Below are 15036 nucleotides of genomic sequence, written 5' to 3'. Positions count from 1 at the left end.
GCGGACCGCAGCCAAAAAACATTGCATATTTTTCATAGAAAGTCTGCAGAGTTTTCCTCTGTGGAATTTCTGCCAATATTGCCAAAACGCACGTGTTTCTGTATGTATAATTGACATGCTGAGAATTACTAAAACTTTGAGCATTTTTGGAATTTCTGCTACAGATTTTTTCTGCAATGCGTGGATGGAATTAGCCAGAATCCCATCCAATTTGCAGTAATGTAAAATCAGCGTTTGTTTGCCACAGAGTTTGTGCTTCAGCCAAAACGCTGTGTTTTCGCAACGTGGGGTCCTATCAGACATTTGTGCTATTTCAATCAAAACCAGTCTTTCTGAAGGTAACTTCCATAGAGATTTGTAAGTAACTGCATATGAAAGGCCAGGAATGGGTAACTAGACACTACTGGTCATTGGATTGTGGAGGTCCCAGCTATTGTGCATACATCTGAAAGCATAGGATCGGTTGAGAGGGAATTACCTTGTCAATGCTGATAGGCTGAAGAGGTTGTAGTGGACGCTCCACACTTCCTGGAAGAATATATTCTGGTGGAGAACAGTCTATTGCATCCAGACCTTGTTCTGCAGATGAACGCTTCTTCTTCTTTCCATTGTTTTCAAAACTGGATGAATCTAGAATGGAGAAAAATATTTTTGACAATAGATCCATGACAAAAAGAAATCCTTTAACACATTCTACATATTGGATAATCTTAAAACCAAATCATTGATACCTCCAATATCACCTTCTGAAATGTTGCTGAGAAAAGACAGTGAGCTGCAGTCTACTCCATTGTAGGCATCTGTGAGGTCAAGGCTTTTCAACAGGTCCCTGAAATGGCGTATATGAATTCGTGCCTCTCTGATGGTATATGGCTCTATAGAAAGTGGAATAAATAATAATAACAATGATTATTATATATATATATATATATATATATATATATATATATATATATATATTTAGAGCAAATCTGAGCTATTTGCTGTCACCACTGTAAGTATCTATATAACACATACAGTACTCACCCTCCACAACCTTTAAAACAGAATTTTCCTTCAGACCCTCAACAGACTTCAATTCTGAAAAGTTGTCCAAAACATTCCCATCAAACTGCAGTGAAAAGCACGTTCTATGGCAAGAATCTTCATGTTCCATCAATACCTGGATTATCTCCTGAACCAGTTCTTTAGATGATACCTGTGCAAATAATAGATAGAAAAACAGACAAACATTAGTTTAGCCTTATAGACGGCAACACTTTCAAATTATCGAGTTCAAGGAAATTGGAAAACAGCAACCTTGATCCTACGAACTAATGTGTAAGATATTCTTATGACTAATGTGCAGTAACAACCTTGTGTCTGTTACTTCTGTTTATCTTTTCCTACAATTTCCATATAATTGTACTTTCCATGAAATTCAGTACCAGGGGCTGATATAGAAACCTTGGACAATATATTCATCATTTATTATTTTGTTCCAGCTGACCTACAGCTATACACATGGGTAATGGAATTATGATACGCTAAAGCTTAAAAAATATTACCATATTAGTAATTTTAAAAAAAGTTAAAATAAAGTGTTTTTTGACACAGACTTGGATCCAGCCTAATACAAGAGTGCAGTCATTAAAGAAGGCCGACACCACCGAGGACTGCAGGGGAGCCAGAGATAGGTAAGTAACAGTGTTTTTTTATGTTTCTATCCCCCGGGTCTCCAATTATTATACTCTGGGGTCTGAAAAGACCTAAAAGTATAATAATTGTACATGGGTACCCACAGTGGGGCATAATAGTGCGTGCAGGGGCCACTATGGGGCATCATACTGTGTGCAGGGGCCACTATGGGGCATCATACTGTGTGCAGGGGCCACTATGGGGCATAATACTGTGTGCAGGGGCCACTATGGGGCATAATACTGTGTGCAGGGGCCACTATGGGGCATAATACTGTGTGCAGGGGCCACTATGAGGCATAATACTATGTACAAGGACCACTATGGGGCCTCGCCGGTCCTAGTTACGCCACTGGTTACTATGCTCTGTGGAACCCCTGATCTGTAAAACTGAAATGCGAACTACACAGACATTTTATATGCGAACACTTCCAAAATGACGCTCACCTGTATTTCAATACTGTCTCCACCAGGCAGCTGAACAGTCACATTAAACAGATCCTGTGTGTCCCCTGTCGAGTTTACATTGTAGTTAACTTTTCCTTCTGACACTTTGGTAATATCTGGAATTATAATATATTGCAGAACAGATTATTATTTCATAATTAATAGTGTGTACAAAGCAATAATTACGCTGCTATCTCTTTGCAGACGACAAGGCCAATTTTTTCAGGACTAGTTGAGGTCCAAGAAGTTAAATGGCTACCAAAAATACAGTATATTCTAAGTATAGGCCATAAACCCTTTTTTCTGTAGCAAATTTGACAAAACCCATGTAAACATAGTATATAAAGTAAAATAATCTTAGGGTGAACTCTTGTAGCATATCTGAACTTTATCTGACCGGGACTTGAAGAAATCCATGTCTTTGCAGCAAAAGTAACATCATTTAGGAGGAATACACCTGGTTTTCCTTCACAGAAATCTCTGCAACCATTCAGTGTATAATCATACGCAGGATATTTGTTGCTGAAACTACAACACATTGTGTGTATTCGCCCTTAACATACCCAAATAGTGCTGGTCATGCCAAATGAATATAACCATATTTAAATTTGTAGACAAGTTAAAAATAAATAAATAAATTTGCAAATATAGATAATTGCATGTTCTTAAAGATTTCCTCTATCTACATTAGTGGTGACAATCTTTTATTTTGATCGGTTGCCAATAGATACCACCAGCAATTGTATATGGTCTGGATCAAGTCCCGAACCATAGAAAGTATCAGCATTCATGGTCATATCCATAGTCAAAATGTTTATTTATATCTGCAAAAATGTTTAACTTCTAATTGCCTAAAGATTTAAGTATGGCGATGTTCATGACGAACGCCTTTAGGCTGGGGCCCCGCTTCGTGAAAACATTACCTGCAAAGTGGAAGGGATTCTGGCTAATTCCATCCAAAGAGTGCAGGAAAAATACCTGCAGCAGAAATGCTGCAATTTCAAAAAAGAGTTTTTGCAAATTGTAGCATGTCAATTATACCTCTGGAAATGCGGGGGTTTCAAAAAGCACTATGCAAAAAAAGTGTTCTTTTCTGCAGCGTTTTTTGACTGTTGCTCGCTACGTGGGCCGTACCCTTATAGAGGACCTTTTACCTTCTCCGCCAACTCCATTTCTTAGCATCTGTTATTATACGCTGCTAAACTGATTCTGGAATTTTTCCTTTAGTTCTCACAATCCCTGAGCAATGGGTGCTGTGAGTTTTAGTGCCTGAAATGAATAGCACTTATTGCTTGGGAATGGTGGGGCCTGGAGAAAAATTCCCAATTGTGCTGAAATTAGAGGAGTATCGCTTATTAAATGATGCAAACAGCTGGATTTGGCTGAGGTGGTGAAAGATCCTCTTTAAGTGGAGATCTGCTTTTAACAGGGCTCATGGCTTCCTTCAAACATGCAGAAAAAATACTCCAGGGCTAATGCTTACAGAAAATGTTTGCTAGATTCCTAAATTTCATCCCCTGCAGGTAAATATCTGCAATGTGTGCTGACACCATGGCTCTTATTAAGACCCTCTGGCAAACTGTTCTGCTGACACAGAATGTTCACTGATATATGGAGCGCTGTCACATATATAAGCCTGAGAATAATCACCTTGGAACACTCAGGATGAATTCACACGTGGCAAAGACCTGCATATTTTCATTGCAGAATAAAGTTGCATCCTCTGTCAGTGTTGTTGCAGATTCTGGATGCAAAATTTGTTCATTGACTTCAATGGTATGTCTAAGGTCAATCTGTAGGTACTAATGCTAATAGTCTGTAAGTCAAAAAATGATTTTGATGGATATTTTGTTGCATATTTTTTTGCCACATGTGAATTAGCATTAACATGTTGCTACAGCTCTGTATAGGTTATCTGGAAACAGTTCTATGATCAACCAGTAAAAAGTATTATGGTGTAGAAAGGCCTGGTACAAATTATATTGTACATTCTGGGAGTCTATGGTGGCAAGAATGGACATAGATCTTTAAAGTGAACCTATACGATTTATATGGTTTGGTAAAACCACAATAATACATTTTTAAAATATGGACTTCGGCCTTTGACTTTGAATACGGCATCTATAAATTCCAGCCATAAGTAAATAAGGATGAGCATAATTTTATGATTCCGCTACAAAAGGTCCTTACATTATAATGAAATGTTTTGTTTTTTTTTTTTTTATTTAGCGCTGCTTTCGTGGAGAATCTCCACCTAGAATTTTATAACTTTTTAGAACTGTCCAGTAATACATTTCATAACTCAGAATTTACCAGATCAGATGAACTGCTGGTTTAAAAGAATGATACTGCGTGAAGGATTTTTTAGATTCATGGCTAATAACTGTCACACACTTAGTTAAAATGCTTAAAGACCTAAATGCTTCCTGTGTCTCCTTAAAATTACCCTCTAGAAAGTAGTTTGGGGGGGGGGGGGGTTGAGAAAAACAACTCCGTCTGTGTGGGAATCAGTGGAGCACAACCTATTAAAGGAAACTTCTAAAGAACTGGAGCTGGTGGAGATGGTGAAAGCTCCTTCACTGCTACCAGTGCTTTTGGAATCTTTTCTGTAATCCACACCATTCCTGAACCATAACTGCTGTTAGTTTTGGTGCCTGATGTGTTGTTTGGGCTCTGTACTCTCAGATGGGCAATGTCAGGCAGTAGCAGTCAAGGGGTGTTATTCTGAGCTCTGACACTGTCTACCTCTAGCTGTAGTTCTAAATCACACCCCCTTTTCCTGTATTAAAAGTAATACTTTAACAAAGTTGATTATATAATTTGCACTTTTTGAGGTCACCATCATGGCTCTGACCAGTTAAAGGTTGTGATTGCATGGATTGTTTCTTCCAGGTTGATGTGTTTCATCACCTCCACCAATTGCAGCTCTCTGCATTCTTTACTAGGTGCTCCTTCAATGATTCTGTAATAGCTGGCATTTTATCTAGCCGCCATTGTTCTTAAGTAAGAAGTGCCGTTAGTTTTGTTGCCTGATGTGCCAATAAGACTGGGTCTGTACTGTTAAGTGGGTGGTTAGCTGGCAAAGGGGCATAATTCTGAGCATGATTCACGCCCTTTTCCTGTGTCTCCTTAAAATTACCCTCTAGAAAGTAGTTTGGGGGGGGGGGGGGGTTTGAGAAAAACAACTCCGTCTGTGTGGGAATCAGTGGAGCACAACCTATTAAAGGAAACTTCTAAAGAACTGGAGCTGGTGGAGATGGTGAAAGCTCCCTTTTGGCCAGGGCTTCATGTTGTGAAAATGCAGAGTTTTGGCCGCTTCAGAAACTCTATGGCAAAAAATGCTGTGTTTTACATCTACCCGCATAGATTGTAAACTCTTGCGAGCAGGGCCCTCAGTCCCATTGTGTGAAATGACTTTCTTTGTAATGTATCTGTCTGTATTTGAACCCTACAAATTGTACAGCGCTGCGGAATATGTTGGCGCTATAGAAATAAAATTTATTATTATTATATTACCCGCAAAGTGAATGGGATTCTTGCTAATCCCATCCACACTGTAGAGAAAAATCTGCAGAAAGAAAGCTGGAAATTAGCTTAGTAATACATGTATTGTATTATGAAAAAAATGACTGTGCACCAATACAGATCCAACGTTATATGGCAGTGGAGCCATACCTACAGGTTTCATACAAAGTGGCCTATGGAAATGGTACAATATAAAATTTGGCAGTGATATAGGGGCTGGTTATAGCATTGCATCTATATAAGTAGCTTTTCACCAAAAGAAAAGGATCAGTTCTGACCACTCCTGCCAGACTGTCTTCTTATTGACATCTCCATGTACCCTGGTCTCATGCCCCATTAACCATCCTAACTTATGCCCCTGGTGCCAGGGATGTGATGTGTATATGAAACTCATTGAGAGGTATTTATTAAAACTTGTATTTCACATAACTGTGTGCGAGTATGGAAATCTATGCTAGCTGGGAATTCCTTTCTAACTCACACTAGTTTTTAGAGTTATAAAAGCATGTCAGGATGGAACATCATCACCCCAGCCAGCTCTCAGCCCTGCTCTGCCCACTATTACAGCAAGGCACAGAACAGGGGACATGGCACACCCATTAACACTAATATGGCATAGATAGGTTGATAAATTTCCCACAATGTAGGTTACTTGACCAGTCAGCCAGGCTGTGACAATGTAGGTTACTTGCCCAATTCTAATCCTCATTGGTGGTGGATGCTTAAATGGGTACTGTGGTGCCAAGACTACATAGTGAGTGAATGCTTGAAATAGGAAATTAGACTGTAATCCCACTATGGGCAACAACTGATGCAGGTGTACTGCGTGTACGGCGCTGCTGAAAATGTTGGTACAATATTAATATTGAAATAAATTACTTTAAAGATCACATAAGACTCATTTAACTGAATAATCCACTTTATATTGTGCTAAAGTAAATGAAAAAATTTTAAAATTAAAATACATATATGTCATGTATGTAATATGACTATAAATACTGAACACCCCATCACTTCATCTGTAATAGGGGGCTCACTAGAGCTGATCTAGATGGAAGTCTGTTCCAGAAGTAGCGCTGTATGATATCACCCAGTGCTACACATGGTTACTCCATCCCCCTATCTGTCTCTACTGGTGAACCCAGCACAAGTAAGGTGACCTTGGGGCTTTGTACACACATCCACGTGTAGTGACCACAACTTTCTGGCAGCCCATGTACAGCACCTATTATAGATCTGTCAGGACTAATCTTGGGTTTACCCCTCTAGATCCATCAGCTGATCTGACACCATGTGTAGTGATGTATAAGAGGTGATGCCAGGTTATGGGATACAGGTAGATGCTCCCTATTGATCCTCTATGATCATCCCCAGCACTGGATCTGGGATCACTTCATCAGCTGATCCTATAAGCAGTACTGGGACCATGTACACTATAGAGAATGGGTAAGACTGAGGATACATGAATGAGTGTCAGCTCCTACGATGCAGCCAGCCAGTGTCATGCTGATATGCCTCTGCTCTCACCTTGGTGCAGGCTTTCCGTGGCTTCCTCTGCAGTATCCCGTGCAGGAGGCAGGGAGAGCCCGGCAGGGTGGCTCTCGGTTCCGCTCACCATGTTTCCAGTCACGGCTCCGGTCAGCGCAGTGATCAGTGACTGCAGAGATTTACACAGAGGTCACCCCGCAGCTTGTACCGGAGGAGGCGCCCTCTGCCATATATGGTCATTCTGTCCATTTACGGACGGGGATCCCGAGCTCGGCCAATCATGACGAGGGGGCGTGGTCAGTGTAAGTTTTACTAGTCCATTGAGTGGGGCCGGTGTGTGTAGAGGTGACTGCATGTCCTGCAAGGACACCCGCTGAGTGACGACATGTGGCTGTGACCTGCTATGAGGAAAGAGGCTGAAACTGGGTGAAAAGCTGGGCAATGTCATATCCAGCAATGGCTCATGTGTTTCCGGAATCCTTCCTCAAGTAGCACATGGAAAGTCACCTGCCATTATGTAAAGGGCATCCTGTCCTACAGAAAGAACAGAGCCGTGGTAAATAACTGCTTAAGGCTAAGTCCACACATTGCAGAAACGCAGCGTTTTTGGTTTACCAGCAAAGTGAAACAGAGTTTGGTTAATCTCGTCTACACATTGCGGCAATAAAAGGTGCAGAACAGGTACTTTTTAGCCAAAAAAAATTAAAAATGCAGCATGTTGGTGTAAATCGCGGAAACACAATAAGGGAAACAAATAGAGCATATGTAGAAAAAATTAGGAAGGGCACTCACCCACATCCAAGCTCGTCTTCATAAAATACTTCTTTTATTAAGGTAACAGATTTCTTTAAAATCAAGTAGTGCAGGGAGGGAATAGAGCATATCAGGCAAGTAGGCAACAGCCGTTTCGCGCAACTATGTGCGCTTTCTCAAGCCTCAGAATGCAATATATTCAGTATCAGTATTGCATTCTGAGGCTTGAGAAAGCGCACATAGTTGCGCGAAACGGCTGTTGCCTACTTGCCTGATATGCTCTATTCCCTCCCTGCACTACTTGATTTTAAAGAAATCTGTTACCTTAATAAAAGAAGTATTTTATGAAGACGAGCTTGGATGTGGGTGAGTGCCCTTCCTAATTTTTTCTACATATGCTCTATTTGTTCATACTGCCTTTTTTTGGTCGTTGAGCACCCCCACAGCTCTTCACATTTAAGGTTACAATCCTCATACTTACCTTCAATTTATTGGGACTTTCATTAATATTTCTAGCAGTGCCATCCTATATTTCTTTTTCCTCGTTTTTTCACAATAAGGGAAACATTCAATAAACACTCAAAAATTCAGCAGAAAAAAACTATGTGTTTTTGCTGTTATATTTTTCACAGGCTAACTAACAAAAAAAATTCTTTAGCTATTTCGTAGATATTTCTCTCTAAGGCCGCAGCTCTACGTGGCGTAAACGCCGCAATTTGCCCACGGAGGAAACACAGCGGGAAAAATCGTGTTTTACAGTAAGCATACCTCCCAACTTTTGAAGGAGCGAAAGAGGGACAAAATGTGCAGCGCGCGTAGCGCGCCGCGGCAAATTTAGCCCCACCCACTTTTGTGTTGACTCCGCCCACTCGTTAATTTTTCATGTGCCCGCACACAGTATAATCCTCCTACAGTCACCCGTAAATTATATGTCCCCCCTCTATCTCTCCCCCAGTTTCATATACACCCTTCATCTGCCCCCAGTTTCATGTCCCTCTTCCATCTCTGCCCCCAGATTCATGTCCCTCCATCTCTGCCCCCAGATTCATGTCCCCTCCATCTCTGCCCCCAGATTCATGTCCCACATCTCTGCCCCCAGATTCATGTCCCTCTATCTCTGCCCCCAGATTCATGTCCCTCCATCTCTGCCCCCAGATTCATGTCCCCTCCATCTCTGCCCCCAGATTCATGTCCCCTCCATCTCTGCCCCCAGATTCATGTCCCACATCTCTGCCCCCAGATTCATGTCCCTCCATCTCTGCCCCCAGATTCATGTCCTCTCCATCTCTGCCCCCAGATTCATGTCCCTCTTTCATCTCTGCCCCCAGATTCATGTCCCCTCCATCTCTGCCCCCAGATTCATGTCCCACATCTCTGCCCCCAGATTCATGTCCCTCCATCTCTGCCCCCAGATTCATGTCCCTCCATCTCTGCCCCCAGATTCATGTCCCCTCCATCTCTGCCCCCAGATTCATGTCCCCACATCTCTGCCCCCAGATTCATGTCCCACATCTCTGCCCCCAGATTCCTGTCCCTCCATCTCTGCCCCCAGATTCATGTCCCCCATCTCTGCCCCCAGATTCATGTCCCTCCATCTCTGCCCCCAGATTCATGTCCTCTCCATCTCTGCCCCCAGATTCATGTCCCCACATCTCTGCCCCCAGATTCATGTCCCACATCTCTGCCCCCAGATTCATGTCCCTCCATCTCTGCCCCCAGATTCATGTCCCTCCATCTCTGCCCCCAAATTCATGTCCTCTCCATCTCTGCCCCCAGATTCATGTCCCTCCATCTCTGCCCCCAAATTCATGTCCTCTCCATCTCTGCCCCCAGATTCATGTCCCCCATCTCTGCCCTCAGATTCATGTCCTCTCCATCTCTTCCCCCAGATTCATGTCCCCCATCTCTGCCCCCAGATTCATGTCCCTCCATCTCTGCCCCCAGATTCATGTCCCCCATCTCTGCCCCAGATTCATGTCCTCTCCATCTCTGCCCCCAGATTCATGTCCCCCATCTCTGCCCCAATGTCATGCCGTCCTCTCCTTCATCTGCCCCCAGATTCACGTTCCACCTCCACATTAAACTTACCTTCTCCTCCGCTCCCTCGCCGCCTCTCTCGCTGACACATGCGGCTGAAGGAAGGAGCTGACACAGGTCAGCTCCTCCCTTCGCCGCTGCCCGCCTCTCTCCCTGACACACGCGGCTGAAGCTGCTTGCGTGCTCGCTTCGCCGCTGCGTCTCTCTCTCTCGCTTCGCTGCTGCCGCCGGCTCCTGGCGTGTACATCGCGTCTACAAGCCAGGAGCCGGCGGCAGCAGCGAAGCTAGGAGCTGACACAGGTCAGCTCCTCGCTTCAGCCGCATGTGTCAGCGAGAGAGAGACGCAGCGGCGAAGCGAGCACGCAAGCAGCTTCAGCCGCATGTGTCAGGGAGAGAGGCGGGCAGCGGCGAAGCGAGGAGCTGACCTGTGTCAGCTCCTTCCTTCAGCCGCATGTGTGTTCAACTCAGATCTGCGTCCTCTGGACGCAGATCTGAGTTGAAATCGGGACATACCTCCCTCCAACCGGGACCGCGGGACATGTCACCCAAATCGGGACTGTCCCGCGGAAATCGGGACGGTTGGGAGGTATGCAGTAAGGGCAAAGTGGATGGGATGCTAGTGAATCCCATGCCCACTTTACGGTAAAAACCACGCTGCAGACACGCCAGGATTTTCAAAACTGGCGCGGTTTTGGAAATCGCAGCTTGTTAATTAAACCTATAGAAACGCCAGCGGTTTCCCCATAGGTGTAATTGAAATAAAAAGTCAGCAGAGGAAACCTCTGCCAACTTTCTGTCTAAAGCGCTGCAGGAAGAACTGCAATGCGTTGCCACCGCGGTTTTTCCCACAGCGCGTTTTTGCTGTTGGCTGCCACATGAGGCCTTAACCTTAGTGGTAACCACATTGGCCCTCATTACAGCTCCCACAGGGGTTGCAGCCAAACTTTCCCAGGCTCCTGAATGATAAATCTGAAAAGAGGGGGATGTCTTCTGTTGGAGAAAGTCCTTGGTTACAAAAACACAAACTTAAGGGCTAGTTCACACGTGAGTATAAGGGGAGGTTTTTGACAGCGGATTTCGCGTCCAAAACCTCCCCTTATAATGGTGGTCTATGGAGACCGCCGGGCTTCTGTTCTCCGCTAGCGGCGAGCTGCTGCTAGCGGAGAAAAGAAAGGACATGTCCTTTCTTCAGGCGGAAGCCACGCTGTCTCAGTCGCGCGGCTTCCGCCCCCCGCAGCTCCCTCCTATGTCGGCTCATTCATTTGAGCCGACAGCAGAGGGTTAAGCCGCGACAGCGATGGTCGCGGCGGGCGGGTTTTGACAAGAGAGAGACGCGGCTCGCCGCGTCTCTCTCTGTGTCAAAACCCGCGCGGGCAGTTCACGTGTGAACTAGCCCTAAAGGTATGCCTTTGTCCTGGATGATAACCACACACTGACAATACTGTATGAACTGTTTGCTATCCAAAGCTGACAACCAAAATAGGTCTCCTGGCAGTACTGTCACCTAGGTACGCCAAGATGGCTGACAGCTGCTGTGGTATAGTAGTCCCCACAGGATCTTCATGGAGTGTGGAATTCCCAGGTTACCAGTATCTTTCAGCTCAATATAGTCTGTATGCTGTATAAGGGTGCATTCACACTGAGTAAACGCTAGCTTATTCTGAACGTAAAACACGTTCAGAATAAGCGGCGTCTAAAGCAGCTCCATTCATTTCTATGGGAGCGGGGATACGAGCGCTCCCCATAGAAATGAATGGGCTGCTTCTTTCACTCCGTGCAGTCCCATTGAAGTGAATGGGGAGTGCCGGCGTATACGGCAAGCTCTGCTCATGCCGGAGCGTACACGCCGGCACTCCCCATTCACTTCAATGGGACTGCACGGAGTGAAAGAAGCAGCCCATTCATTTCTATGGGGAGCGCTCGTATCCCCGCTCCCATAGAAATGAATGGAGCTGCTTTAGACGCCGCTTATTCTGAACGTGTTTTACGTTCAGAATAAGCTAGCGTTTACTCAGTGTGAATGCACCCAAAGGGTGCATTCACACTGAGTAAACGCTAGCTTATTTTGTAGAGTAAAATTACACTTGTAAATTTTGCTATCCCATTGACTTCAATGATATTTTTTTACAAGTGTAAAAATACGCCAGTAAAAAATACGCCTGTAAAAAATACGCCTGTAAAAATACGCCTGTAAAATGTCATTGAAGTCAATGGGATAGCAAAATTTACAAGTGTAATTTTACTCTACAAAATAAGCTAGCGTTTACTCAGTGTGAATGCACCCTAAGGCTGTATTCACACAGAGTAACGCCAGGCGTTTTTTGTGTGTTTTTTGCACATAGCGCCGCGTTTACGCCGCGTAGCGCCGTGTTAACGCCGCGTATACGCCGCGTTAACGCCGCGCTATTTAGCGGTGGCGTTGCCCGGCGTTAATGCGGCGTATACGCAGCGTTAACGCGGCGTAAACGCGGCGCTATGTGCAAAAAACACACAAAAAACGCCTGGCGTTACTCTGTGTGAATACAGCCTTAGGGTATGTTCACATACAGTTTTTTCCAAGCTGAAAAAATCTGTTTGAGGAATTCGGAAACGGAATCGGAAGGCTAGCGGTTTTTCAGCCTCCATTGATTTCAATGGGTTTTTCAAGGCAGAATCTACTTGAAGATAAGTCATGTTCCTTTTTTTTTTTTTTTTTTGCTAGCTGAAAAAATCCGCTAGAGGAAAAAACTGTAAGGGTCCATTCACACGGAGGAAAATGGCGCTAAATTTGGTGCTGAAATTCAGCTTAAATTCAGCACCATTTTCCTCCGTGTGAATGGACCCTTAGGGTATGTTCACACGGCAGAAACCTTTTCCACGGTGTGAATTCTCAGAGTTGCTAGCCGTGACAGGATGCTGATGCAGTGCAGTGGCATCCCATTGCAGCATCCCGCTCCTGATTAGGCCTGAATGAATGGGCCTAATCGGGAGTGAGTCTCGCGTCACGGACGCCATGGCTGTCTCAGCTGTGGAATCCACAGGAAAATAGGGTATGTCGCTTCTTTTTCCCACTAGCTAAAAAAAATCACTAGCCGGAAAAAGAAGTGAGCGACTCCCATTGAAATGAATGAGAGCCTTTTTTGCAGGCAGATTTTGAGGCGGATTCTGCGTCAAAATCTGCCTGCAGACTCCCTTACTGACTCCCACTGAAATGAATGGGAGGCGTTTATTCAGGCGGATTTTGAGGCGGACTCCGTGTCAAAATCTGCCTGCATAAAACCCTACATGTCGGGTTTTTCTGTCCGCTTGAAAAGTCGGACATCTTTACAAGCGCACAGTGAAGGAAGGGCACGGAGTGCAAAAGAACGCACCCATTCGCCATTTAAATAAATGACAGGTGTCACGGACACAGTTAGTGTCCGCTCCTAATGTCCGTGCCAGATTTTGAACGGACGCTAGGAGCGGACACTACCTGTCGGACACAGACGGTAGTGTGAACGCCCCCTAACATAGAATGGAATCTTCTGGGCAGTCTACTTCTTACTGAGACTTCGGGTACAAGCATCCCAAGGAGAAGTTTTGCCTCATAACATGTACAGTCAGTAGTGTCTACAAGCTGAATATGGGTATTCCATAGCAAAGAGCTGAACCTAGGAACTAGTTCAGCAGGGATGTTAAGATAAGATAAGATAATCCTTTAATAGTCGGGAAATTTCAGCATGTTACAGCAGCATAGTAATACAGATACAGGATAATACACAGTAATATATTACAGAAGGAGACACACATATGCTGAGAAAAAGAAGATATACTAGGAGTCCATAGCAGCTAAGGAAGAGAAGAAAGAAGGAAGACTTCAGGGTCACTTTGTTCTCTGTGCTGAGTGATCTAAGAGTGATATAAGAGGAGACTGAATTGGAAAATATAATATATTGAAAATGTTCATTAAGTCTCCTATCCTACACATTTATTAAAAAAATAAGAAAATATGAAAAATACACTTTACAGAATATATATATATATATATATATATATTTTTTACCACAACCACCAACTCCAGTTCTGCATTTTTTAAATAGATACCGCTCCACTGATCCCGACACAGTTGGTATTTTTTTAGTCCCCACCATTCCTGAGCAATCATATCTGCTATTTTCAGCTCAATTATGCTCTGTACTGTAAAGTGGATAGTCCAATACTGTCTGCTCCCTCATAGGACTGCTTATTTGACCATAGCATATTGAGTGCTGAAACTAACAGTGCTGAATGCTCAGGAACAGTGAGGACTAGAGAAAAATTCTAACTGGGCCGGAATCAACAGAGCATGAAGGATGCAAAGAACTGAGTTGGAGGTGATAAAAGTTCCTCCAAATTTCCAATTTCTCTCCATTCATTTTTAGATCTAGGTGAATCTCATGCCCTAACAAAGCGGAGGGGAGAGGTTTTATGTACTACGTGGCTCTACACTTAAAGAGGACCTTTCATGGTTTGAGACACAGGCAGTTCTACAGTATATACTGCTGGATAGCCGACAGTGCGCTGAATTTAGTGCACTGTCAGCTTTCCCGATTTGTGCCCCGGGTGAAGAGCTATTCGGTGCTGATACTGTAGCTCTTCACAGTCAGAAGGGCGTTCCTGACAGTCTGTCAGCCTATCGTGCTGTACAGTGTGAGCAGGGAAGAACACCCCCTCCCCTCCTGATAGTACTTGTCTATGGACGAGCACTGTGAGCAGAGGGAGGGGGCGTTCCTCCCCGCTCACACAGTAGAGTACAGCGCGATAGGCGCTGCTGTGGAGAAGGACGTTTCTGACAGACTGTCAGGAACGCTCTTCTGACTGTAAAGCGCTACGGTACCGGCACCGATAGCTCTTTACCCGGGGCACAGATAGGGAAAGCCGACAATGCGCTGAATTCAGTGCACTGTCAGCTTTCCAGCAGTATATAGAGCTGCCTGTGCCCAAACCATGAAAGGTCCTCTTTAAAGGGATCCCATCATTGGATACCCTTTTTTTCTGACTAACACGTAGGAATAGCCTTAGGAAAGGCTATTATTGTCCTACCTTTAGAACCCTGCTCTGTAATCTTACATGGTCTGCCACTTGTTGAGTTGCTGTCAGTAATTTTTTCAGT

At 44.2% G+C, this 15036-nt stretch overlaps 1 protein-coding gene across 2 annotated transcripts in view; it reads right to left on the bottom strand.

The window, feature by feature from the left end:
• LOC142205649 (clustered mitochondria protein homolog) overlaps window positions 1–7268 on the bottom strand; it is a 35257-nt gene extending 27989 nt beyond the window's left edge. For both annotated transcript variants that reach the window (XR_012716640.1, XM_075276545.1), the window contains exons 1-5: window positions 7176–7268; window positions 2124–2239; window positions 1027–1198; window positions 732–875; window positions 479–630 (exon numbers count right to left, since the gene is read on the bottom strand). Coding sequence is in view for 1 of the 2 variants with exons in the window: in XM_075276545.1 (XP_075132646.1) it covers window positions 479–630; window positions 732–875; window positions 1027–1198; window positions 2124–2239; window positions 7176–7266 (675 nt within the window). In the remaining variant the exon portion in view is untranslated. The remainder of the gene's footprint in view (window positions 1–478; window positions 631–731; window positions 876–1026; window positions 1199–2123; window positions 2240–7175) is intronic.
• Between the last annotated feature and the right edge of the window lie 7768 nt (window positions 7269–15036).

This window comes from Leptodactylus fuscus, chromosome 1 (assembly GCF_031893055.1).
Source record: "Leptodactylus fuscus isolate aLepFus1 chromosome 1, aLepFus1.hap2, whole genome shotgun sequence".
NCBI classification, from domain to species: Eukaryota; Metazoa; Chordata; class Amphibia; order Anura; family Leptodactylidae; genus Leptodactylus; species Leptodactylus fuscus.
This window is presented reverse-complemented; position numbering and strand designations above follow the sequence as displayed.